The 25243-nt window shown below is 48.2% G+C and overlaps 1 protein-coding gene across 4 annotated transcripts in view; it reads left to right on the forward strand.

The window, feature by feature from the left end:
- Positions 1–25243, forward strand: part of ELMO1 (engulfment and cell motility 1) — a 402414-nt gene that overhangs the window by 220801 nt on the left and 156370 nt on the right. For all 4 annotated transcript variants that reach the window (XM_005868063.2, XM_005868065.2, XM_005868064.2 and 1 more), the window contains one exon: positions 10432–10540. In XM_005868063.2, the coding sequence (XP_005868125.1) occupies positions 10432–10540 (109 nt within the window). The remainder of the gene's footprint in view (positions 1–10431; positions 10541–25243) is intronic.

Consider the following 25243-nt stretch of genomic DNA (forward strand, 5'->3'; position numbering starts at 1 on the left):
CCTTTGTGGGAGTTTGCTAGAGCTGCCGTCACAGAAGAACACAGATGGGCGGAAGCCACAGAAGTGTACTGTCCCAGAGCTCCGGAGGCTGGGAGTCTGAGATCCAGGTGCCAGCAGGGTTGTTTCACCTGAGGCCTCTCGCATCGGCTTGCAGATGGCTGCCTTGCTGTGTTCTCCCATGGTCATCCTTATAGGCACTCACCTCCCTGCTGTCCCTTCCTCTTCTTATAAGGACACCAGTGAACTGGATAGGGGCCCCACCCTGATAGCCTCCTGTTAACTCATTTGCCTTTGTAAAGGCTCCTCCCAATGCATTCACTTTCTTAGGTACTGAGGGCTAGACCTTTAACATATGACTTGGGGGGGGGCGGGCACTGTTCAGTCCATAGCATCCTTGTTGACCTTTAGCATAGCAGGTGCCCTCCGGTGTCTGGGCCTTGTACTTCCTGCTTCCTCTCCTGGGAGTCTGCTCCCAGGAGCCACGTGGCTCCCTCTGTCCCTTTCTCTAGGCTTAGCGTGGCCTTTCTTCGCCACCAAATAGCAGGTAGGAACTTCACCCCTTTGCTCCGCGTCTACCTCATGCCCCTCTGTTTTTCTCCAAGTGCAATGCTTGTGTATGTGCTCTCCATCTACCTTCTTGTTTGTTCCCTCCCACCTGTGCTGGTGTGTAAGCTGCCTGAGGACGGGGCTGGGTGCTGCCCTGCCGGCCCAGTGCTCAGCGCAGCGACAGGCACATGGAGGCTCTCAGCAGACGTCTGTTCAATGAGTGCCTGAGTCAGGAGTTCCGGTGCCCTGCCCCTTGCTGGATTGCCAGTCACTTGAGGAAGGAGGCCACAGAAATAGGTTTTCTCTTTAAAAAAAAATGTTTTTATGGATTTTAGAGAGAGCGGAAGGGAGAGGGTTGGAGAGATAGGAACATCCAGAACATATATGCATAACTCAGGGACACAGACAGTAGTGTGGTAACTACAGGGGAGGGTGGGCAGATGCAGGGTGGAGGGGGGTCAAAGGGGGGAAAAAGAGGAATTTGTAATACTTTCAACAATAAAGATAAATTAAAAACACACACACGGATGAGAGAGAAATACTGATCGGCTGCCTCCTACACGCCCCCTAGTGGGGATCGAGCAGAGACCCAGGCATGTGCCCTGACCAGGAATCAAACCGGTGACCTCCTGGTTCGATGCTTAACCACTGAGGCAACCCGGCCAGGCATAGGCTTCCATCCTGAACACGCTACGACAGCGGTTCTCAACCTGTGGGTCGCGACCCCTTTGGCGGTCGAACGACCCTTTCACAGGGGCGCCTAAGACCATCCTGCATATCAGATATTTACATTACGATTCATAACAGTAGCAACATTACAGTTATGAAGTAGCAACGAAAATAATTTTATGGTTGGGTCACAACATGAGGAACTGTATTTAAAGGACCAGAAGGTTGAGAACCACTGTGCTACGACCTCCCTGGCTGCAGCTGTCCTTCAGGTGGTTGGTCCGTCCTGGAATGGAAGCCCAGTTAGCAGCTATCTTGGGGTGCCCCAGATGACTTTGTCCCCGATATGCTGAGCCATGGGTGAATCACTGCTGACTTTTGGTTTTAAATTGTATTCATGTGACCAGAGTCCAGCCAGTGTGAGCAAACTGCCCACCGAATCGGAAGGCATTTCGTATGGGTGTAATAAAATGTAGGTGGCAGTGTTCCCAATGGTCCCGTCGTATTCGGCAAAAATAGCTTTCCCCTTAGGAGCTGTTCAATACACCTGGTGTGCCCAGGAGTGTTTGACACTGTCAGGTAATTTTATTTTTACCTTGACCTTAATTTTATCAACTTTTTCCCTGTGTTGGTAAAACGCAAGATTCCAAAGTTTAGCATAAGTCATAAGTAATAGAGACTTACTCTTTTTGTGTTTTATAAAGCAACTGAAACACTATTAGTAACAAATATAACAACCCTTGTAACTAACTTCTCTCTGGCTGGTTTATCAACGTTATTCTGTACAAGGGTCCATATACTTGGAGGCTGTTGGAATTCATGACCTTGATCTGTGCCATTCATACCTATTTACAAACGTGCAATCCCTAAGGCAGGGAAGCCAGCGTGGCTGGCATTTCAGTTCTTGAAGGTCGATGCTCCTTTAGCACAGGACCTTTGCACATGCAGTTCCCTGGCTCAGTCTCTCCTTTCTGCATCCCTGCCCCATGGGCCCCTTCATTCCCACGCATTCTTTAGGACTTCATCCTCTGGCTCCTTTTTTGTTTTCTGGTTTATTTCCTTGGTTTTGCTTCCTTATGCACTCACTCAATTTGGAATTGCATAATTATTATTATTATTATTTGATCATTATCTCTCTCAAACATGACATTTTTGAGCCGGGACTATGTCTCTCTTTGACGTTTGTCCTCACTGTCTAAATTATTTGTTAACTATTTGATGCATTGAATCCTTGCTCAGTGTCACTTCCCTCTTCCCCTCCGAGGTCCTTCATAGTTGTAGGGGATTTGTGTCTGAGGATCAAAACTGGAACCTGACTTGGCAGAACTCTGCCTGTCAGTGAGCTGGTTCGACCATCAGAATGGCCACCGTTCAGGACTGATGAGCCCATGGTGTTAGCCTTACACCAAGTCTGTTACAGCAGCCATGGGGACCTGTGTATGTTACAGGAGTACCTATGAGTCTGTATCAGCAAGTGACTGAGAAGACACGGTTTAGGGAGTTATTTTGGCAGAGGGGGCAGGTCAGCTGCGAGCCTGGCAGCCTGGGGCCCCACAGTGCGGGGCAGAACGGGAGAAGCGCTTTAAGAAAGTCACAGACAGGCTGTGGGCTGTAGAGGAAGGGGCTGCATGCGGTGTTCTGGAGAAAGTGACCTGGCTTGGGTCAGGGGAGGGGACATGCAGACCAGTGCAGGAGGGGCAGGGGGCTAGAGGGGTGTCAGGGAAGCAGTTTCCACAAAGAGCCCCCCGTGGACATAGCCCTGCAGACACTGTCCATGGAGGAGATCTCTTCTTTGGCAGCCGTAGCCCAGATCCGGACGCTTAGAGAGAATGAGATGGAATGAGATGAAGTTCTTCTAAAAGGCTAGGTTTATAGATGAAAAATTTCATTCCCACATGCCATTAAATGCAAGTGTGGCTTAGTTTCTTAATTAGGTTTCAGTAAGTAACTTGCCCAGTGGAGCTCATTTAATATGTGTATCAGAAGTCATGTGATTGGAGAATGTTGACTGACATTGTCCGGAAGAGGATGGGAAGCATCCTCCCTCCTCCCCTTTGCTCCCTTCAAACCAGAGGGAGTGTAGGATCTGAGCGAAGTGGGCGGACGAGGTGTGGTCTTTCTTAGGAGTGTGTTGTATCACTCGCCCTCCTGGAAGGTGTTTGTTAGTAAAGCGAGTTCCATCCAAACACGTCCCAATCTATGCAGAGCGTGACTTGGCTCTAAGACGGCAGTAACTGTGGCGACGGTGGTGACGAGTTCCCAGTGAGGAATGAGGCTTGAGAGATGTCAGGCCTCATTTTTCATCCCACAGCGACTGCCAGACAGCGCCAGCATCCCGGCGCCTGGCGCTCCTCGGAGGGGACAGAGGCATCTGTATTCTACAGCCCAGCGTTGTGAGTCAGAGTCCCGCCCTGCCATCTGGAGATTTATGGCGACGCTTCCCCAGGATGCAGAGGGGCTTCTCTGATCATCACGATCCCTTTCCCAGGCGCCTCCTTGGCCTGAGCACCTCTGGGTGCGATGTTGACAGGCCCCTGGGGAGAGAACCCAGAATCAGTGTCTCCCCTCCGAGGCTCCCCCCTGGAGGAAGCGTACCGCCTCCGCATTGCCTCTCACGTGCATCTTCTCGCAGAGAGAGACCTGTCCTTGAAAATGTGCAGACAACACCGAGTAGGTAGAAGGGGACCGCTAGCAGCGCCCACCTTCCTGGGAGCATGCAGCAAGGAAAGCTGTCCACTTTGCAAGTGCCATCCCCTCGTGTCTTCCCAGTGGATTGCAAGCCCCCGAAGGTGGTATTCTGTTCATGTGTGTATTTTTAGCATCTGGCAAGGTACTCAGCATAGTAAATGTTTAAAGAAACGACTTGCAATGACTAGATCCCAGGGAGTGGAAGAGAGTGGGGCTCGGGTTTTAACAGTAGAGATGGGAGAGTAGACTTCCTTGCCTTTCATGGTGTGGTCCCTGGCCCAGCAGTGTCAGCACCTCCTGGGTGCTGCTTAGAAAGACAGGAACCAGGCTGTCCCCTCTCCGTGCCCCGCGCCCTTCCCCAACCCCCGCCCCACCGCTGGGTGGGAATCTGCATTTAGCAAGCGCCTGTGGAGATCTGTGAGTGCTTTAAGTTTGAGAAGACCAAGCGTAGAATATAGCTGCAAAATAAGAAGCTTTGCCCTGTCTGGTGTGGCTCAATGGGTAGAGTGTCAGCCTGCTCACCAAAAGGTCACGGGTTCGATTCCCAGTCAAGGGCACGTACCTGGGCTGCAGGTTCGATGCCTGGCCCCTGTCAGGGTGTGTGGAGGAGGCAACCAATCAATGTCTCTCTCTCATATTGATGTTTTTCTCTCTCTCTCTCCCTCCCTTACTCCCTCCTTTCTACTCTTAAAAAAAAATCAATGGGAAAAGAATGAGGATTAACAAAAAAATAAAATAAAAGTAATGAGCTTTCACACACAGATGCAAGGGCGTGCAAGTGGCTGGCACCTCAGCAGGACGCAGTGGAGCCTGGCCACCTTCGGGCACCATCCCTCCCTCAGTGGCTGTGCTTGGGTGACCTACAGGACTAGAATCCTGGGCCGTTTCTGAACCTTCACCTCTAGCACCCCCACCTGGTCAGTCCTACGCCCTGGCTTGGGAATAGGAGCCTTCCATGCCTCCCATGAAGCAGATCAGACCCCAGCATGGAGGTCCTGGGGCTTGCCCTGCACTCGGGGTGCTGGCCCCGCACATCTTAACTGTTAGACAGCGGGCCCGCGGCTCAACTCCAAGGCAGAGTCCTCGCCGTCAGGTGTCCTGCCTTGATGGTCTGTGAGGACCAGACGACTGGGACACTTGAGAGTTTGCACCTGGTAATCACTCCGGGTGTCTTCCCTCTAGTGTCATGTGAGGTCAGATCCACTTAACCATGTCACGGGGCACTATTCGGCGACAGGGGATACGTGCACAGTGTCGTGCAAACACCGCCTCCATTGAGTTCCAAGACCTCATAATTAGCATCAACCCCAAAGAAAACCCACACCTGTCAGCAGTTGCTCCCGAACCCCCAAACCTCAGCCCTGGGCAACTCCAATCTGAATTCTCTCTCTATGAATTTTAACTCTTACTGATATTTTTTATTAGTCACAGAAAAAATAAAATACCAAAATCAGATTCATCTCGTCTTCTACCTCCTCTCATTGCTTTCCACGTCTTTAAAACCAGGAGGTTTGCTGGGAGTGTAGACATGGCATAACTTGCCATCGTTGTTTCGAAAAGTGTGGGCCCGAGCTAGCAGCGCCCACATTTCCTGAGAGTATGCAGACTCGTGGGTCCACCCCAAACACTGAACCATAACTCTGGGGGCGGGGCCCAGCAATCTGGGTTTTAATAAGTTTTCAGATGATTCTAATGCAAGCTCAAGTTAGAGAACCGCTGCTTTATATAAACAAGACGTGCCCAGCTGGCGTGGCTTACTGGTTGAGTGTTGATCTATGAACCAGGAGGTCACGATTTAATTCCTGGTCAGAGCACAAGCCCAGGTTGTAGGCTTGATCCCCAGTAAGGGGCATGCAGGAGGCAGCCGACCGATGATTCTCTCTCATCATTGATGTTTCCATCTCTCTCCCTCCCCCCTTCCTCTCTGAAATCAATAAAAAATATATTTAAATAGACAAGATCTTACCATCCTTGGGCCCAGGTACACACATCCTGGCATAGAGAAGAGCCTGCTGGCCGGTGTCTCGGATGCAGTGACGTCAGGGTCCCAGTGCAGGCACAGACACGTCATCCCTGCTGGCATCACCCTTCCCCTTCTCTGCCACCAGCTGCGTCCCCCGGGGAGGGCTTGGCAGCACAGTGCGGAGGGGTTGCTGGGTGTGTCTCCCACAGCCGCGCACTCCTTGCACTTTATCAAAGCGCAGGCACTGTTTCTTTTCGGTTGATTAATGTTCAATTCTCCGTCTATTATGAACCTCCAGGCTTTAATTACTACACCATTACCCAGTCGATTCCTTGCCATTTGATATTTATGGCTTTTATTATGCCTCTGTCTGTGCAACTGCCTGATTTTATTCTGGAAGGATTTCACCTCATTAGCCGGGTTTATACCATTCTTCTCATTTGTCTGGGTTTTTACTTATCTCGGTGTGTGCTTCCTACCAGCACTTTGTGTTTTTACCAACAGGACCGCTGTTCGTTCTGTTCCTCTGTTTCCCGGGGTGCTTTGTGCTTTTGTCCTCGGAAACAGCGCTTGGCACACTCTGCTCTGGTGTCCGGCACATCTCAGCAGCTGGGTGCCACAGCCCTGCCCCGAGGCCTGAGGCCCGGATATGCCAGGGACAGCCGCCTCCCGCTAAGTAGCCAGTTAGGGCTCAGGGAGGGTGTGCAGTGGGGCTTGTTTCTTTGTAGAAGAGAATTCTGCTCAAAATAATTGCTCAGTGTGCTCAGCAGTGCTTTGCTAACACTCCCTCCCTCAGCCACCCTGTGCCTCAGAAGAATGTACGGCTTGGTTTGCTTGCATATTTTTTAAAATATGTTTTTATTGATTTCAGAGAGGAAGAGGGGGGGAGAGAGAGAGAGAAACGTCAATGATGAGAGAGAATCATTGATCGGCTGCCTCCTGCACGCCCCGTACTGGGGATTGAGCCTGCAACCCAGGCATGTGCCCTTGACCGGAATCAGACCCGGGACCCTTCAGTCTGCAGGCCGATGCTCTATCCACTGAGCCAAACCAGCTGGGACCTCCTTGCATATTTTTTTAGGTTCCTCCCTGAACCTGCTGAATAAGAGCGTAGGGAACAGCCCAGCACTCTGTTTACCCTCCAGATGGTTCGGATGTTGGTGCCCATTCAAGTTAGACAATCACTCGTCTAAAGAGACCCTGGTTGGACCTGACTACGCAGGAATAATGTTCACTCCCTCTGAGTGCTGTCTGTCAGTCCTCTCTGTGGCAGCCAGTTTTGTTTTCTGGGGGGGTGTGTTTTCCCCACAGCTGCTCCTAGAGCCATATGAATATCTCGGTAAAGCAGACAGCAGCACCTGGAGCAAGAGGTCATGTGATCAGGATAGCAATAGTAGACCAGTTGTCTTCAGCATTGACGTTTCTTTCTCGCCCTCTCCGTTCATCCCTGGGGATCGAACCCACAACCCAGGCATGTGCCCTGACCGGGAATCCAACCGTGACCTCCTGGTTCATAGGTCAATGCTCAACCATTGAGCCACACTGGCCGGGTTATTTTTCCCTTACAGTTTACTTCCAATATTATTTTGTTTGGGGTTCAGGGGCGTGCAGCCTCATGGTTAGACAACCGTATATGTGATTTCACTTACATGTGGAATCTAAAGAACAAAACAAATGAACAAACAAAACAGAAGCAGACTCACAGATACAGAGAGCAGACTGATGGCTGCAGAGGGGAGCGGGTGGGGAGCTGGCTGGGAAAGGTGAAGGGATTGAGAAGTGCAGGATGGCAGTCACAGAACAGTCACGGGGATGTACAGGACAGCACAGGGAGTCACTAATACTGCATTAGCTGTGAATGGTGCCAGGTGGGGACTGGAACTATTAGGGGGACACTTTATAATGGTTAAGGTTATGTAACCACAGCACCAGTTTATACACGGTCCTTGGTGGCCGTGAGGAGACCACGGGGCTTCATGTGACCCTCAGAGTCGAAGCAGCACGAACAGGAAGCCTCCTAGGTGAGGGCTCACTCCAGGCCTGGCTACAGCGAAACAGGAAGGACTGGACTTGCCCCCTACGGGGAGCACCCTGCAGCAGGGGAGGGAAGCGTGTCCATGACAACAGGCTGGATCAGGCCCATGACAGGATGCCAAGACTGAGAGAGCAGGTGGCCCAGGGGGCAGAGAAGGAGTGGGTTCGAGTGTGGCCGGCCTGGTACTCAGCATTTAGTGGTCACACAGGTTCGTGATCTGGGCCACTCGGAACTCAGTCAACATTTATGGAACTAAAACCAGTGGGGACGGTTCTCACAGCTCCGGTCACTGACCCGAGAGAGCATCACTCATCTTCAGGGATAAATGAGATAAGGGAGACCCTGGGACCGTTGTCCAGGAGGGCCTGGATTTATGGACTCCTTTCAGTGAGGTCGAGGACATGAATCAAAGTTCTCTTAGCCTCTTGGACATGAAATCCATGGAGTTTATGGCGGCCTATATGTGAAGGCAATTGTAAGCTATGACAGGGCGGGAAGAGATTTGGAAATGGAAGATCTCAGAAATTGCATTCCATGTAGCCAAGGCTACTCAAGGCCCAAGCACCTCACCTCTTCCTCTCATTTCAGCATTTTTAATAGGATAATAAATACCTGCCTATTAATCATGCAGACTTACCGGGGGTCAGTGGGTAGATCTATGTATATGTACCCTGTAAACTGTAGTGTTGTATAAAACGTGTGGTACTTGATATTGCACCAATACCCATGTTGTATTCTATAAAACACACGACAGTTACGGCTTCCTTAGGTGTGAGACGTGTTCTAGAGTGAGTCGTCACAGCAGGTTTTAATGCCCCATCCATCATGGTGTCTGTCCCAGTGCGTTTGCTCTTAGAACTGAAGAGGGAGGGAAAAATAAAGATGAAAAATAGGCCCTGATATTTCTAAATGGGGCTTTTCAAACTGTTTTAGGCCAACACAGCCAATACCAGAATGTTGGAATTGAATATCGGTATAGCAGTGCTTTAAATGTGTAAAGAAGCTACCGTCCAGTTTAAGAATTGTTTCTCATTATAGTAACTTCTAATTACTAACACTCGTCATCATAGCCTTTTCTGAAACATTTCTGCAAGGGTGTTGACCTGAAAACCTACACAGGCACCTTTAAAGGTCTGTGTCTAAGGAAATCAGTCCGGGAGGAGGTCTGCTTTTCCTTCGGTGGTGGGTTAATACGATAAGATGGATGGCATGTTAAAGAGTAAGGAGCAGGGCTTCTCCAGGCTGATTTACATATTGATTACTTAAATTACTCCTTAATTTAGTGCGGACTAATAAACTGTGCCTTGGAAATGTTTCCAGAGCATTTATTGGCTGCAGTAATTCTACCTACAGTGTATGCAGATTGCAGCCTCATTAAATATTGATGTGCTCATGAAATGTTAATCAGATGTTAATGTGAAGTGCAGGGGAAGGTCCTGGCTGGGAGCTGGCTGGAGACCACCTGTCTCCTGTCTTTATGTTCTGTCTTCTGGCTCTGTTTCTCCGTTCATGGCCCCTCATCAGGAGGTACAGATTGGCTCCTGGATGCCTGTGTCTCCGAGACACGATTTCTAAAAGAGAAGTAAAGACTCCCCATGGGTGGGAATTTAATTGTTCTGCCTCCTGCTTCCTGAGCTGGAATTCCTGGCTAGAACCAGAGAGGATTCTGTTCAGGAAGATTGTGCAGGAGAGACCAACCCTGAGGAGGAACTAGACTTTCCAGGGCCCCACCGTGTCCTTCCCAGGTCGGCGGGAGAAGGGGTTTGGATGGAGTTTACCTACAGTTTCTTCAGAGATATACCAGCCCAGAACCGGTGCTTCCTAAAGAGACTGCAAGAAAGACTTTGTATCGTAACTCCCAAGGACAGTAAAGGCTGTGCTCCTGGTGGTACTCAGTGCACTCTTCCCACGTGTTCTCCTTTTCCAAACCAGTCAGGGCACCTCTCACTTGTCTAAACCTCATGATTAGCCTCCGAGTCTGAGAATGACAAGGAGAGTTATATCATCACTCAAGTAAAGACATTCTCTAATGTACTATTTTGCAAAACTCGCTTGCCCCGGTGGCTCCGTGGTGAGAGCGTCAGCCTGTGCACCAAAGGGTTGGGGGAAGGGCACCTACCTATGTTGCAAGTTCAATGCCCGGCCCTGGTCAGGGCATGTGCATGAAGCAACCAATTGATGTGTCTCTCACATTGACGCTCCTCTCTCTCTTCCTCCCACCCACCCTTCCACTCTTACTAAAACAAAAACAATGGAAAAAAAATATCCTCGGGTGAAAATTAACAGCAACAATTCTCTCCATAGGTGTCTCTGTAAATGACAACAGCAAATAAAGCCTCCTCTCCCAGGGTCTCAGAGGCTGTGGGAGATGAGGGAAATGGGTGGGTTTAGGTGCCACGGTATGTGCTGAGAACACACTGAGAGGACAGTTCGGCCCCGGCCCCGAGCGCCTGACTTGGCGAGCTGGGGTGGCTGTTTCTCTGCTCCGGCGTAGCCCTGCCCTCTGTGACCCATCCCTTCCTGCTTACAGATTGTGCTTGAGAACAGCAGCCGAGAAGACAAGCATGAGTGTCCCTTCGGCCGCAGTAGCATCGAGCTGACCAAGATGCTGTGTGAGATCCTGAAAGTGGGCGAGCTGCGTAAGTACCCTTGTTGCCCGCCCGCGCGGGGATGACGCTGGGCAGAGAGCAGCTTTCAGGGTCATGCCCTGACCCCCATGAAGAACTCCCCAAGTGCCGCCGGCTCTCCCCTGGGGTCGCGTGCACCGAACTTCCTTTGGCTCACATCCACAGCATAGGTATCTCTGTGTGTCTGCTCTGGGAACAAATGTGGTTAAAACCTGTAAGAATGGGAAAGTGGCAGGTACCGTGACTGAGTTTCAAATTTTATAAAAATGAGTATGTATTAAAACAGCCTTGAATTTAATACTCGGTTAGGAAAAAGACCTATGAATTTCTTTTTTAAAAAAATCCAGTTTCTAGCCTACCAGTAGATCGCTTTCTTTCCTTTCCTTTGCAATAGTTTTTCTCTATAATGGAAAAAATTGAGAGCCTTAATGAAATCTCTTGCTGCCAGTATCCCACTTGTTTAAAATGCCTTCTCTAAGAAAGAAGGAATTATTGGAGAAAATGGGTAGCAGCTCATGAAACGTCTGGTTGGAGATATGCTTCTTGCTCATTTCTTACTTCTATTACACAGTTTAAGAGAGGACACCTACAAAAAGAGGGCATGATCATTGTCTTCCCTTTTGCCTATTGGCAGAGTCGGATGGAACCTGGCTGACAATTATCATCAATATTGAGCCTCTGTAAGGTGTCCGCCTCCCATCCCCTCCACCACCGACGGAGCTGACACGCACATAAATCTTCCCCTGCACTTAATAAAGTGGGCGCCAGGGAACACTGCTGGCACCAGAGGAATGCTGGGTGTTTAGTGTTACGGTGGAAGCATAAAGATTCCGTCACCTGCTTGAGAGCTGACATGATGAATGGGAAGAAGTCGGCGATGAAATTGGAAGGGGGCTATGTTTTATTTGCAGTGTAGAGCTGACTACAGTATGGCTAAAGTAAACTAGAACATTCAGGACTTAGCAGGACAAAACTAAGAAGCTGAGCCTGTTTGACTAAGCCCAGCAGTCACGCTTCCTTCCCAGGTGGGTGGGAACTGACACTGAGGGAGCAGCTGTGAAGTTCCTTACTGATGAGCCCCACCCAGTCCGGGCATTTCTCCGTGACGGGAGCAGCCGGGCCTGGGAGAGTTCTGCGTCAGTCTGCGCGGGTCTCTGCTTGCTGATGTAACATGTCGGTTCACCTGGCCTGGATGTGACTCTCTTCCTGCTCCTCCTCAGACTCTCTAGCTGAGATTTCTGTCTGCTGCATGGCTCACCGTGGGTTCAGCTGAGGGGTCAAGGTCCTGAATCAAATCAATCCTACTGAACTCCCTAGTCTGACAACTGTGACTATTTCATGTAACCTCAACTTCATGGGAAAACTGTAGAAAATCACTGGCTAAAGAGTACTATAAACTATCTAAGACCTTGCGAAATTGGAGACCGTCATGCTCTACCCCCCAAGCTCTCCCCGTCCTGCTCTACCTGTCATGCTCTACCCATCATGCTCTACCCGTCATGCTCTACTCATCATGCTCTATCCGTCATGCTCTACCCGTCATGCTGTACTCATCATGCTCTACCCGTCATGCTCTACCCATCAAGCTCTACCCGTCATGCTCTACCCCTCACGCTCTACCCCTCAAGCTCTACCCATTATGCTCTACCCCTCATGCTCTACCCACCATGCTCTACTTGTCATGCTCAACCCATCATGCTCTACCCGTCATGCTCTACCCAGCATGCTCTACTTATCATGCTCTCAAGTCCCGGTTGGTGCCCAAGTTGTCCTTTCCTGCCCCTCCCCTTTCCCGTCCTCCCTCAGGGCCTGCTTTGGCTCTCAGATCTCATCCTAGTGGCTGCAGAAGGGCTGCCCTTCTGCACTGTGACTGCCATTCCCAGCTCCCTGCTCTTCTCTGCCCAACGGACATATGTCTCTATTGCTGCAAGTTCACACAGAACAGAGACGGTGGAGGACAAGGGGACCGTCAGGAAGAATGGGCAGCTGGGTTCTGCCTCTGCCACTTCCCACCTCATGTCCTTGGCTGACGTACTCACAGGCCTCACGGTGCTCTTACCCCCACACTATGCCAATAGCATAGAGTACTTACTGCATATACTTGATAGCATGTTGTGCTGAGCCGGCATCCGCCGCATGCATCTTGCTTACCGAGTCTCTGGATGGCATCATTTTCTCTGTGCTTGATCTGATCTCATGTTGGGTTTGGCAGGAACATGCTGTCCAGCCTGGTAGCCGGGAGCACAAGGCTGAACTGTGCAGCAAGGTGTGTAGTAGGCTGTACCATCCAGGTGTGCAGAAGTGCACCCTGTGGTAGTCTCAGTGACAAAATTGCCTATGGACACCTTTCTCAGAACGTCTCCATCCTAAGCAGCACAGGACTAGCGTTGTGTTCATCTTGGCTTGTTCATAGGTAACCTCAGTGGCTGGAATTGCAGTCATAGGAGTTGAAGGGGTACCCTGGGAACAGATAATATTCAACTCAAGGGAACTAACTTGGAAAAGATCAAATTCCAGGCAGTGTGAGGACAGGGTCGATGTGGATCACTGAGGTCTGCTGGTGGGCAATGTGGTGGCAAAGTCTGCGCAGACAGTGAATGTCAGCTCTGGGGTTTAGGAGTTGGGCATTAGGGTGGGTACAGAGCAGCCCTCCTGGACCTGGGAGAACCTGGTAGTCAAGCCAGCTCCTGTGGGCTGAGATATTAGAGTGGGGATGCAGGCAGAGATCTCGGGGAGCTCTGTGGGTACCCCAGACGCTGCCCTTGCACTGTAGGTTATTCTGAACCCCACCTTCTACTAGAAGGATGGCTGTCAACATTTTGCCACAGGTCGCTCAGCACCTGGCCAGGTCTGGTCTCTGCAGTGAAGCTGAGCTTGGACAGCGAGGCCCTCACATACGCAGAGCAGGTTCCCTTCATCTAAGACGACGAATGATTCATTCATTTGTTCATAAAAATCTATCACCTACTTATGTGCCAGGGACTGTGATAGACACGCCAGTGAAAAGGTGAACGAGATATGGTCCCTGATCCCAGAGGCTTCCACTTCAGAAAGTGCAAGATCGAGTTGGGACGTTTTCCTATTATAAGTCATTTCATACACACACACACACACACACACACACACACACATATGTATGTCTATACATATGTGTATATACGTGTGTGTATATACATATATTTAAATGCCTGTTTTCAGTTCTAAGCCTGATTTTTGCAGTGTTTTGATAGTTAAGGTTCCAGGTTGACCAGTTGCTCAGCATCTATTGCAAAGGCCCCCTCCCTGGACATTCTGCAAGGCTAATAAACGGCTCCTGCGTCTCTGAGGGCAACATGCCCAAATGAGTTGTTTTCTGCTCATAAAATATTAAAGGATTGCTGCATTCTGATCGAGTACCAGGCATCAGATGATGAAACAGCCTGTGGTAAGAGGGAAATTGCTTTTTAATGGATTGCCTCTTGCCCATTGCCATATTAAATAAGCTACTAATATGAAAAACAAATCGGAGTGCACCCTTGTGTTGAAGGAGATGTCTATTTTTCTTCTGAGAAAATTAGTTTCATAAATAAATCCATCATCTTTGGGCTGGGTTGGGTCTGCTTTTCTCCATTTTTAAGTTCATGGTTTTTCTCAGATTTGAGTCAGTCATTGACCCATGGCCACTTTAGAGTCTTGGAAGATGTGACACAGAAGAAGAGGTACTTGAGTGTGTGGAGTCACTAAGATGAAGAGCAGAGTAGCCGGGCTGTTCTAAATGCACGTATGCAGAACCCATGGACACGGACAGAGTGTGGTGAAAGCTGGGGGAGATGCAGGGTCGAGGGGGTCAATGGGGAAAAGGGGACATCTATAATACTTTCAACAATAAAGATAATTTTTTAAAATTTCAGGCAGTAAGAAGTGTAGATGGAAAGACCAGGAGGTGCAGAGAATTCTGCGTCCATGTGGGAGCCAGTAGAAGAATGTTAATAGGCAGAAACATCCCAGTCCTGGGCATAAAATCCTAGAATTGGGGTATGTTTTCTGGGTGTGACAAGAACTCGTGAGCATGAGACTGTCCGGGGCCTGGGGCAGGGATAGTCCTGGTCCGGGTACTGTATCCATCCGGGGCTTTCAGCTGCAGGTAATGGGAATCCCAGCTCAGAATGGCCAAAGTGAGAAGAACGTCTGTTGAATGTCATAATGTCAGAGTGGAGTAGGTCCTAGCGTTGGTTGACTGCTCAGTGATGTCATGGAGGACCCAAGGTGTCTCCATCGTTTGGTTCTGCCATCCTGGGTGTAGCACCTTTGTCCTGAAGCTGGTAGCAGAACAGTGGCCGAGGAGCAGGGGGCTGTTTTCCCATGAGCCTCCTAGGTTTGCGGAAATGTCTCCAAGCGTTTCTCTCACATCTAAGTGGCTAGCACCATGGCCTGAGCCCTTGCCTAACCCAGACATTGAGGAGGGGAATGGAACCTTCTGAATGTCAGACTCCCTAGTGTGGAGGTGCAGCCCACTGTTCCTGGGTAGATGGCCACGGGATGGTGGGCAGGTAAAGGAAATCGGGGCTGGTTAAGGCAGGGAAAATAGTGCAGTTCTGTCCCTTTACTCTCAGGAGTCTGCTCTGCCTGTTCCTTGCTGCTGCAGAAAACTGTAACAGATGCCGTCAGATTGCAGCCCCCTGACAGTGCCTCTATTGGGATTGGGGGAATGCAGTGATAGGTTTTTGTTTGTTTGTTTGTTTTTGTTTTTTTAATGTAGCAATATCAGAGGTTGCAGAAAAACAGAAATTGAGGCTATATTGTAAATGCGTTTCACTTTTCATTACTAAGAGGCCTAGGGTCCACTCCCTTGCTCCCCTTTAGCAAATGGATATTTCCGCTTCCTCAGGTGTGCCTTTGCGTGTGGGTTAGTCTCAGGTGTGTTTTGAAAGGCAGAGTGCACATGCGTTTGCAGTGTGTGCCTCCATATTTCTCTGAAACAGGTTTGCCATCTTCCCCTGTTTGGCCATGTATAATTAGGGTAAAACTTAACAACCACTGCTCCGTTTAAAAAAACAAAACAGATAAGATTGGAAATCTAAAAAATCCTACAGCCTGCAGATAAAATGTTCAGCATTTCCTTACTTTGTCTTCCAGTGGCAATATTTATTATAACACGCCGTGGCGCTGCATGGAGCGCCTTGTATAATTTATCACCCAGACACCTTCGCTTTAGCAAGTAAAAATAACCCAGATGCGCCATCGGTACGACTCTCTGCAGAGCAGCGGCAATTAGAACAGACACTTAACTCCGGGACACTGGTGTTCCGTACTTTGAGAAGGACCATCCATCACTTTCACTCTCACAACATCCTGGCTAAAGAAAACTCAAGAACATGCGCTTTTAACAGTGAATCCTCTTAAGGCCCCTTCCCCCTCCTGATACTCGCTGGTGCCCACGCTCCATGGGAAGTCGAAGCCTCTTGCATCTTGACTTTGTCTTGAATGTTCCGATTCCACTTCTGCTTTCCTATTCTACGTCAACCTTAGGTTTAAAGGAAAAAACAAGCAACAAACCAAACCAAATCCTCTGAATGTTCCAGGCCGACGCCCACCAGGAGGGTAATTATTGTCACAGACAGGAGGAGTCCACGCGAGAGTCTCTCATTCACTAGGAGAAGCCCTGGGTACCATGGCCCATGGGCACTCCCGGGGTCCCAAGGAGCTGTCACTTTGTCCAGAGGGTGAGCCACGTTTCTGTCCACTCCCCCATTTGTACCATGGGGCACATCCCTCATCATTGTCATCTTCACCATCATCTTCCTCAATCTGAGATGAGTGTTTTATTTTTTTTAAAATATTTTTATTGATTTCAGAGAGGAAGGGAGAGGGAGAGGGAGAGAGAGCTAGAAACATCAGTGGTGAGAGAATCATGGATCAGCTGCCTCCTGCAGCCCCCCCCCCCCACTCGGGATCAAGCCCACAACCTGGGCATGTGCCCTGACCTAGAATCGAACCGTGACCTCCTGGTTCATAGGTCAAAGCTCAACCACTGAGCCACGCCAGGCAGGCTGAAAGTGTTTTCTTAATTGTAACATGCTGACTGGTGAAGGAAATATTCACCCGAATACGCACAGACATAAAGACACCGAGATATGCAGTGCACGGAGTGGCTGTCCAGGATCGGAAAGCGCTGTGATGGTGTGCGGTGGCGTGTTGGTGTTTTGGAAGGCGGTCCTTGTAAATACTTCTGAAATCACAGTGTCAGTTCATCTCCGCAGGGAGTGACTGCTGAGAGACTAAACTTGGCAGTTAAAGGAGAGTATATCAAGCACAGCTCAATTACACATGGTGACAGTAATTTATATTTACCGTGGGCTCTGTGAGGACTTGCTCCTTTTTGCATTATTTGTGAGATGATACATAGCATCCATTCCTCTGGTCTCTTAAGTTATCAACTGAGAGGGCAGCCTGATAGACTTGCCTCCTAATGAGGAGAGACACGGGCATATGGGGAAACGCAGATGCCCATTGGCTTCTCCTCTGCCCTGTGACCTTCAGGGCCCCCTCGAAGGTCATGGCTGGGTGACTGACTGCTTGGTCCCTCCTCTGACACTGGCTGGGGGAGGGCATCGCGCCTTCCTCTAAACTCCTGTAACGCTTCCCCTTTCCCTCTGTGGTTATACTTCCTCCTGTTTTATTAATATTTTCTTTAACTCATGGCCCTTTCCCCCCTTACAGTTGAAGTGGTTTATAGAGAAGCATAAAGAAAATTCAAAAATAAATCAGTGGTAAAAACAAAGGCCCCTAGAAATAAAATAAAACAATGGCTTATGAACGTTTGCCAAGGACGTGTTGTAGAGGCCTTTGTATTGACTCGTGTTGGACCTTCAACTTAGCGCAAAGTCTTGCTTGTGTCCGGGAAGCGAGAGGAGCTCGGGACCAGAGCATGGTCCCGGGTACGTCTCGCACGAGTGAGCACAGGTGCACCCCAGACGCTGATTTCAGCTAATGCTACAGTGGTGCCTGAGGACATGTGCCATTTGTTAAAGGTGATGGAATGGGATGCAGTTTTAGCATCATTTTTTTAAAAAAAAAACTATTATAAAGCGACAAGCAACATTATATTTAAAATGGTGATAACAAAAGAGTTCTGGGGATGGGAGCGGGCGTTCAAAGGGGAAAAAGGGAACATCTGTAATACTTGCAACAATAGAGGTTAAAAAACCCAAACTGATAGCTAATATTTACCATTATTATTTCTCCTTGATCTGGAAGACACAAACAAATTCAGGGAAAGTTCATTGATAGAAACAAAGTACTTTAATAAAACTTATTTATCTGGAAATCCCTGAAGAAGCAAAGAAAAAGCTGTTAGAGTTCATGTAATTTAGGAGAGCAGCTACCGAGCGGAGAAACAAGCCTGGGTAGCATTTCTATATGTCAGCAGTAATTAGGTAATTATGAAATGCATAAAAAGGAATTTTTTTTAGCGGTGGTAATGAAAATGTAAACTGTTGCAGAATAATCTTAACATCTTGGACTTAGGTGAAGAAAACGATAAGACTTTGCTAAAATATGCAACACAAGTTTCAGATACATTAGCAAGTGTTATCCCAGGTAGGACATTAATATTGTGATGAAAATGTAAGTTCCTCCAAATGAGTGCGCAGGCTCTTCATTGATATTTCTCTCCCTCTCTCTTCCTCTCTGAAATCAATAATATAATTTAAAAAAACACTTGCTGATTTAAAGATAAGTAGAAAGTATTTATCAAGACAAACAAAAACACACTACTTCCATTTATTAGCTGCTTCCTCTGTGCAGACCAACCCCAAGGGCAATACTCCGTGGACCCTGATGTCTTCATTTGCCAGTGAAGGACCCGGGCCTCTGGGAGCAGTTGAGTAGACTGAGGTCCGCCCGGCATTAGATGCAGCTAACCATTGGGCTATGGTGGTGTCTCTACGCTTCTCTGTTGCGCAATGCTGCCTGCTGCCGCCATTGCCTTTCAAACCATCCCACCTTACAAACCTCCTGCCCTGTAAGCCCCGTTCAGATTAGACTCAGGGTGAATCGCCTCTCGTCCCAGCCTCTGCACCGCCAGTGCGTGGCATGTGGTCTGCACTTAAGGGTTTATCGCATGAACAGAGCAGCTTTCCTTTGCTGGAGGGTCGGTTCCAATGTACTTTTCAGACATGGGTAAGTTTCCTGTGAGCTTTGTGTTGTACCCTGAGACCTCTCAAACACCGCCCTTTTCTTAATGAAGAAGGAGTCAGACCAAAGGGCTTTTCTTCATCCCTCCCCCTCTTCCTCCTCAGGGTAACTTGGTGAGAAGGCCTACCGAGTCCCCATGTGAATTAGAAATAACACCACCGTCTGTTCGCCGAAGAGGAAAAAAAAATCTATTTTCAATCTCGTGTTTCAGAACACACAGCTGTGTGACTTCCTAACGTATGATAGTCCCAGCTGCCTGCAGACAGCCTCAGCCTGCTGCCTCGTTCCTGCCCGTCCCCAACCCCGGGACATGGGCAAACTTTAACCAGGGCCGAGCTCAGACTCCAGTGAGGACCCGCAGAGGGCAGTCAGGGCTCCCCCAGAGACAGACAGGGACTCCCCCAAAGACACACAGGGGCTCCTCCAAAGACACCTCCTGCCCAAGCAGGTGAGTCCAGCCCCTGGGACCCAAAGGAGCCAGGTCCCCTGGGATGGTGGCTCTGGGCTAGGATGTCGAGCTGTCCCGTCCTTGCGGGTCAGTCCCGGCTGCCCACATGTCTGTGGAATGTGCTCATTCCCTGCCTCCAGGGAGCAGGACACCGTGTTGGTCCCGGCAAACCAGCCGCTCTGGCTTCCCTTCCCTTAGCATCCCTGGGGTTTGGCCGTGAGCAGATGGCCGCGTGGCTAGAGCATCTTCAGAAGTATGAATCATAGCCTTGCTCCCTGAAGGAGCTATTTTAGCTTCCTAATTGCATATTTCCATGTTGTTTTTTCATCGAGTGAGTAAGGAGGATGACTTGCGTTTTTAAAAATAGACTTCTGCAGGCTCCTTTGCTCCTGTGTCTTGTGTAACCCAGGCCAGTGATTCCTGAACTTGGCCGCGCCTCCGATTCGCTCAGGGAGCTTCTGTGAAGTGTAAATCCCTGGGCTGGACCCAAAAATCAGTGTAACAACCTATCAGTTCCCTCCTGGGCCACCTGGTAATGGTGATTCCGATCATGGTTAAATGGGTATTTTCATGAGGTGGTAAGAGTTCTAGGTTGGGCACTAGGAGACCCAGATTCTAGTCAGTGATGTGCTTTTCCCACCGTGAGTGTTTTTATTCTTTGAAATACCAACTTTATTTCAAGCCAAGAGTTCTTTTAAAAGAATTTAGCCTTAATTTTGCCAGAACCCATCAAGGAAATGGCAAAAAAACAAAAACAAACAAACAAAATTCCTCTCGCCCGGCCAGCATGGCTCAGTAGTTGATCATCGACCCATGAACCAGGAGTCACGGTTTGATTCTTGGTCAGGGCACTTGCCCGGGTTGTGGGCTTGATCCCCAGTGTGGGTGTACAGGAGGCAGCCGATCAGTGATTCTCTCTCATCATTGATGTTTCTCTCTCCCTCTCCATTCCTCTCTGAAATCAGTAAAAAAAAAAAAATTCACTCCTTCTCCACCCCAGCCATTCCTTGCACCCAGGAGTGTTTCAGTCACCCTAAAACTGAGAGGGAGAAAGCCTCCATTCACATGCTACCTCCTGTTTCTGCATGTCACACCCACCCCCTCCCCAGGAGCCAGCTCTGACGTCTCTCTGGCCTTTATCAGCTATTTAGTAGTTTGATAAATTGATTTTTCCTGGAGCCCATAAGATAAGACAAAATCGGAGAGAACTTCGGACTAATTGGCCATCCTGACTTGAGGTCAGAACACGTTCCACTGCTTTATCATGCCACGGACTTCATGAGAGGACACCCCCTCACTTAAGGCCTCTTAGGGGTGACTGCTCTGACCATATTTTTTTTTTAAATGAAAACAAAAAAAAACAAACTGAAGTAAATCAAACTCTCTGGCTGCTGATCAGTGTTGGTTCTCTCTTGGGACACTGGTTGTCTTGGGACATGGCTGGTGTGATGGGAAGAGGGGACCCTTGTAAACCTCTCACAGTCCCTGTGCTGTGTGGCTGCCCGCATTTGTGCAGGAGATCCTAACACACCTTCTGTTGTTTCTGAATATTCCTCTTGAGTCATGACCTTGAGTCATTTGACTTCTACCTTTGAATAGTTCATGAGAAGTGGTTTTTGGCATTTAATCTCAAAGAAGCAGGGCGGGGGTGGGGTGCTGGGGGGTAGGAGGCAGTCAGATGAGTTGTTCTCCTGAAGTGGTTGCGAGTAGCGAGTCTCCAAGGGTACCGAGTCACTCCGGGAGCTTGGAATCGTGCTTTGAAAATGGGATGAAGCAGTGTTGAGAGTGCTTCACAGAGAGCAGAGTGCTTCGTTCACAGGCGTGTAGACGGGGTGCAGTACAAAATGTGTTTCCTGCTGGGGTCGCAGCTCAGGAAGCGCAAAAGGCACCCCCACACACACCGCATCATAAGGAGCTCCTTGAAGCGACTCTAGCAACAAACCATTGTCTGTTTGCACATTAATGCAGGGACCACCCAGATTTTTACTCACACGTGTCATCCATCAGAGCTCATCGTAAGGGGTGAGTCTCACCTGCCGCGCAGTAATGCAAGTGGGGCTGACCATCATAGAAGTCCCCGCATCCTTCCTGCTCACATCTTCTCTCTCGGCTCCACTTCTGGTTCTTGCTGATATCCCCAGCTCCCAGGCTCGTTCCTCTTTGAAGGGCTTCTTTATAGATTAGAAAGGAGAGTCCTATGTGACATTTCCTGTGTGTACATAAGAGGGAGCCACAAGACACTTCTTTGGAGGAAAGGACGAGGCCGGGCCTTTGTGTCAAAATGCCTGGAGCTTTAAGACACCTTGTGTGTTTGTGATGTACTTCAGTGTTTCCTGGCCTTGTGTCTGAAGAGAATATCCTGTTTTAAATAATCCCAATAGAAAGCCATCAGCCGCTGTCTGCCTACCAGCCTGCATGTGAAACCCAAGCAGAGGGTCTGATGAAAGGCTCAAGGCCCTCCATTCCCCTGCGCTCCTTGCACACACAGCGGAGGGAACGCGGGGGAGCAAGCGGGCGTGAGAAAGCCATTGCAGGGTCCCGACTCATACAATCCCTGAGAGTGCCTCACGCCCACTCAAGCCCAGGCCGTGGGACATCCCCTAGTGCTTCAGGCTTTAAAGGCTCCATAAGCTGGCCTCCTCTGCTTTTCTCACCTACGTTCTTTACAAGTCAAACAACAAAACAAAAAACCCTCAAACTAAGGACCACAACCAGCTTGCGTTTTGTTACGTAGAAGCAGCTCATTTGCAGTTCCCTAAACAAGCCAAATACCTCCGGGGTCCCTTGGCTGCTTGGCATTCACTCACAGGTGCTCTTGTTCTAATGCCAACCTGGCACCTGTGGCCCAGGTAATCGCCACAAAACCTGTGGGGACCCTCCCACTAATTTGGATTCCTTGTGCTTCTACTGGGCACCTACCATGCTCCCAGGACAGCACTGACGTGCCGCCAAAGAAGACCTGCTTCTGGCCTTCCCCTCTCGCTCCTGAGGACCCGGCTCCCAGGATTAGACGATGGCTAGTGAGCATCTACACGCCCCGCCCTGGTGCTGGGTGCCGGGACTTGACTGAAGAGAAGCTGAAAGTCTGCTGTGGGATTGTCTTTATGCTCCTCGGTGACTTAGCTCTAGCGGGAGTGCAACCATGTGGATTAAACTACTCAGAGGTATAGCAACCTCGACAGGCATCGTTGAGCAAAGAGGAGTTCTAAGTTCTACAGAAATAAAAGAAAAGACTAATAGAGCTGCTTTCCCCACAGTAAGCTCTTGGTTTCCATTACTATTTAGAAAAGTGGTAGTTTATAGCATATGTTTTATTCTAAATTTCCTTTATTATAAGTATTAGAGAGGATCGGCATTTTCATTTTAAAATAAATAATCTCATAATAGCCCTGGCTTTCTTTCTACTGCTTCTCTACCAAAAAAATAAAAAATCTCACAAGCCCGGCCAGCATGGCTCAGTGGTCGAGTGTCAATCTATGAACCAGGAGGTCACGGTTCAATGCCCGGTCGGGGCACATGGCTGGGTTACGGGCTCAATCCCCAGTGGGCAGCATGCGTGCAGGAGGCAGCCGATCGAGGATTCTCTCGTATCATTGATTCTGTCTCTCCCTCCCCCTTCCTCTCTGAAATCAATAAAAGTATATATTTTTTAAAAATCATATGAAACCAGCATCCTATCCCATATATGTGTATGTATTTGTAAGATTATAAAATCAACACATTCAAAATAAAGTATATTGCCGAAATTTTAGAAAATGAGAGAAATGTTTAAAGAAGAAAATTAAAGTGCCCTGCCTTCCGCCACCAGGAGGCGACAGCCATAGGCCTGTGTGCCTTTCCTCCCACCTCCGCTTGCCTGCCTCTGCGTCCTCACACCGTCTGCGTGTGTACATGTTTGCATGCACATTCATGTGTAAAACCGTGAGATCCTACTGCCTCTGCAGACCAGATCCTGTTTTTCTTCTCTTCACTCAAAATTATCATATCTTTAACATTTTTGTGTATCTTGAGATATCCTTCAAGAATATATTCTTCGATGACTATACAAATCATTCCGTTGTGTAGCTATATCAGAATTTTAGGCAATAGATGTTTACTTTTATATGGGAAAGTTTTTCCTGTTTTTCACTATTATAAATATCTCTGGGATGGTTACCTTTGTAGATAAATCTTGGGTTCATCTTTAATCTTTTCCTTAGAATAAATTCTTAGACTTAAAATGGCCAGGCATGCATGTCCCTAAGTGCTGAATACTTATTGCTAAATGATTCCCTGATAAGGTTATATTTTTAAAAATGTATATTTTTATTGATTTAAGAGAGGAAGGGAGAGGGAGAGAGAAAGATAGAAACATCAATGATGGTAGAGAATTATTGATTGGCTGCCTCCTGCATGCCCTACTGGGGATCGAGCCCGCAACCAGGGCATGTGCCCCAACCAGGAATCAAACCATGACCTCCTGGTTCATAGGTCGATGCTCAATCACTGAGCCACCCAGATTGGGCTGATAAGATTATCTTGATGCTATGTCCCCTCAACTGAATGTGACCGAGGACCTGGTCACCACAGTAAGAACTGTCATAAAAAGAACCAAACCCCAAGATACCTCTTTGTTAGCTCGAGAGTTCAAAATGTCTTCCTCTTGGCTATTTTATGAGAAATGGTAAGACATTTTGACATATGTTTGGCCATTTACATCTTTTGTATCAAAATGATTGGTTTTATTCTAATTACATGAGGATTGCACATACCTTATGTGTGTCAATAGGAGACACCAATGGCATGACCAGACGGCATGTGTTTTTGAGATAGGGACCAGGATGGTTAGTTCTTTGAAATAATGAGAATGGATGGTTCTAATTGGAACATATATAGGGTGATGATTTTCCTTAAGACATTTCATACTATTTTAAAAATAGCTTAAAATAGAGGAGCTAAACATTGACTTGCATTCTGAAGTAGTAACAAATTAAATTGGGGGACACAGCCCTTTTTTCAGAGGACACCCCTTTTAAAAGCCCCTCGTTTAGTCCTTTAGACTCTTCATCCACCTTGGAGAACGCTCTTCCCTTTCTTGAGTGGCTAAAAGTCTATAGGGTAGTTTGGGTTGTAATTTATTTGTAAGGTTTTAGATTCTTTTTATTTAATACTTTTAAAAATTAATTTTATTGTTGAGAGTATTACAGATGTCTCCCATTTTTCCCCCTTTGTCCCCCTGCACCCATCCCACCCCCCCAGGCCTTCACCTGTCTATAGTCTGTGTCCATGGGCTATGCATATATGCTTATAAGTTCTTTGGTTAATGTCTTCCCACCCTCCTTCCCACCTTCCCTCTGAGATCCGTCAGTCTGTTTCATGCTTCCATGTCTGTAGGCCTATCTTGTTTATCAATTTATTTTTTTCCTTAGATTACACATATAAGTGAGACCATGTGACATTTTTATTCAAGGGTAGTCCCTGAGACTCTAAAGTACTTTAAATTATATGGGAGATTTAAATGAAAGAGAATGCCCCTCTCCATCCTCAACTTGTTTCATCCTGAATCCCAGCTCCCCTATCCTTTGTCATTGCCTATGCTAATGTATAGTGTGTGTGTGTGTGTGTGTGTGTGTGTGTGTGTGTGTGTGAGAGAGAGAGAGAGAGAGAGCGAGAGAGAGAGAGAGAGAGAGAGAGAGAGAGAGAGAGAGAGGGAGAGAGATGATAGAACTCGTTATTTCTAATGGCTGAATAATATTTCAAAGTAATTTCTGACCTAAGATAATGCTTGAAATGTGAGCACAAACCATGTTAGGTTTACCCACAAGGAAGTTTGTTCATGTTAATCCGATGGAGAATGGAAGGGCCCCTTAGACAATGTTCTGGGCTAGTGTTAGTAGAGAATATACTGTAGAATGAGCTTGTTCTTTCTAAGTTATTCCAAACAAAGGAAGATAATACAAAACCTAATTGTGCTCTTGACTTGCTACATTTATTTAAATTGTATAAAATAATTAAGTTTGGGGGAGAGGAGCCATAGGCTGAAAGTATACCACCAGGAGCTCTCTCAGGACTTCTCTCTAGGAGCGTTGAATCAAAACATACAAAATTGTTTA

Source organism: Myotis brandtii, unplaced genomic scaffold (genome assembly GCF_000412655.1).
Source record: "Myotis brandtii unplaced genomic scaffold, ASM41265v1 scaffold260, whole genome shotgun sequence".
Lineage (NCBI taxonomy): Eukaryota > Metazoa > Chordata > Mammalia > Chiroptera > Vespertilionidae > Myotis > Myotis brandtii.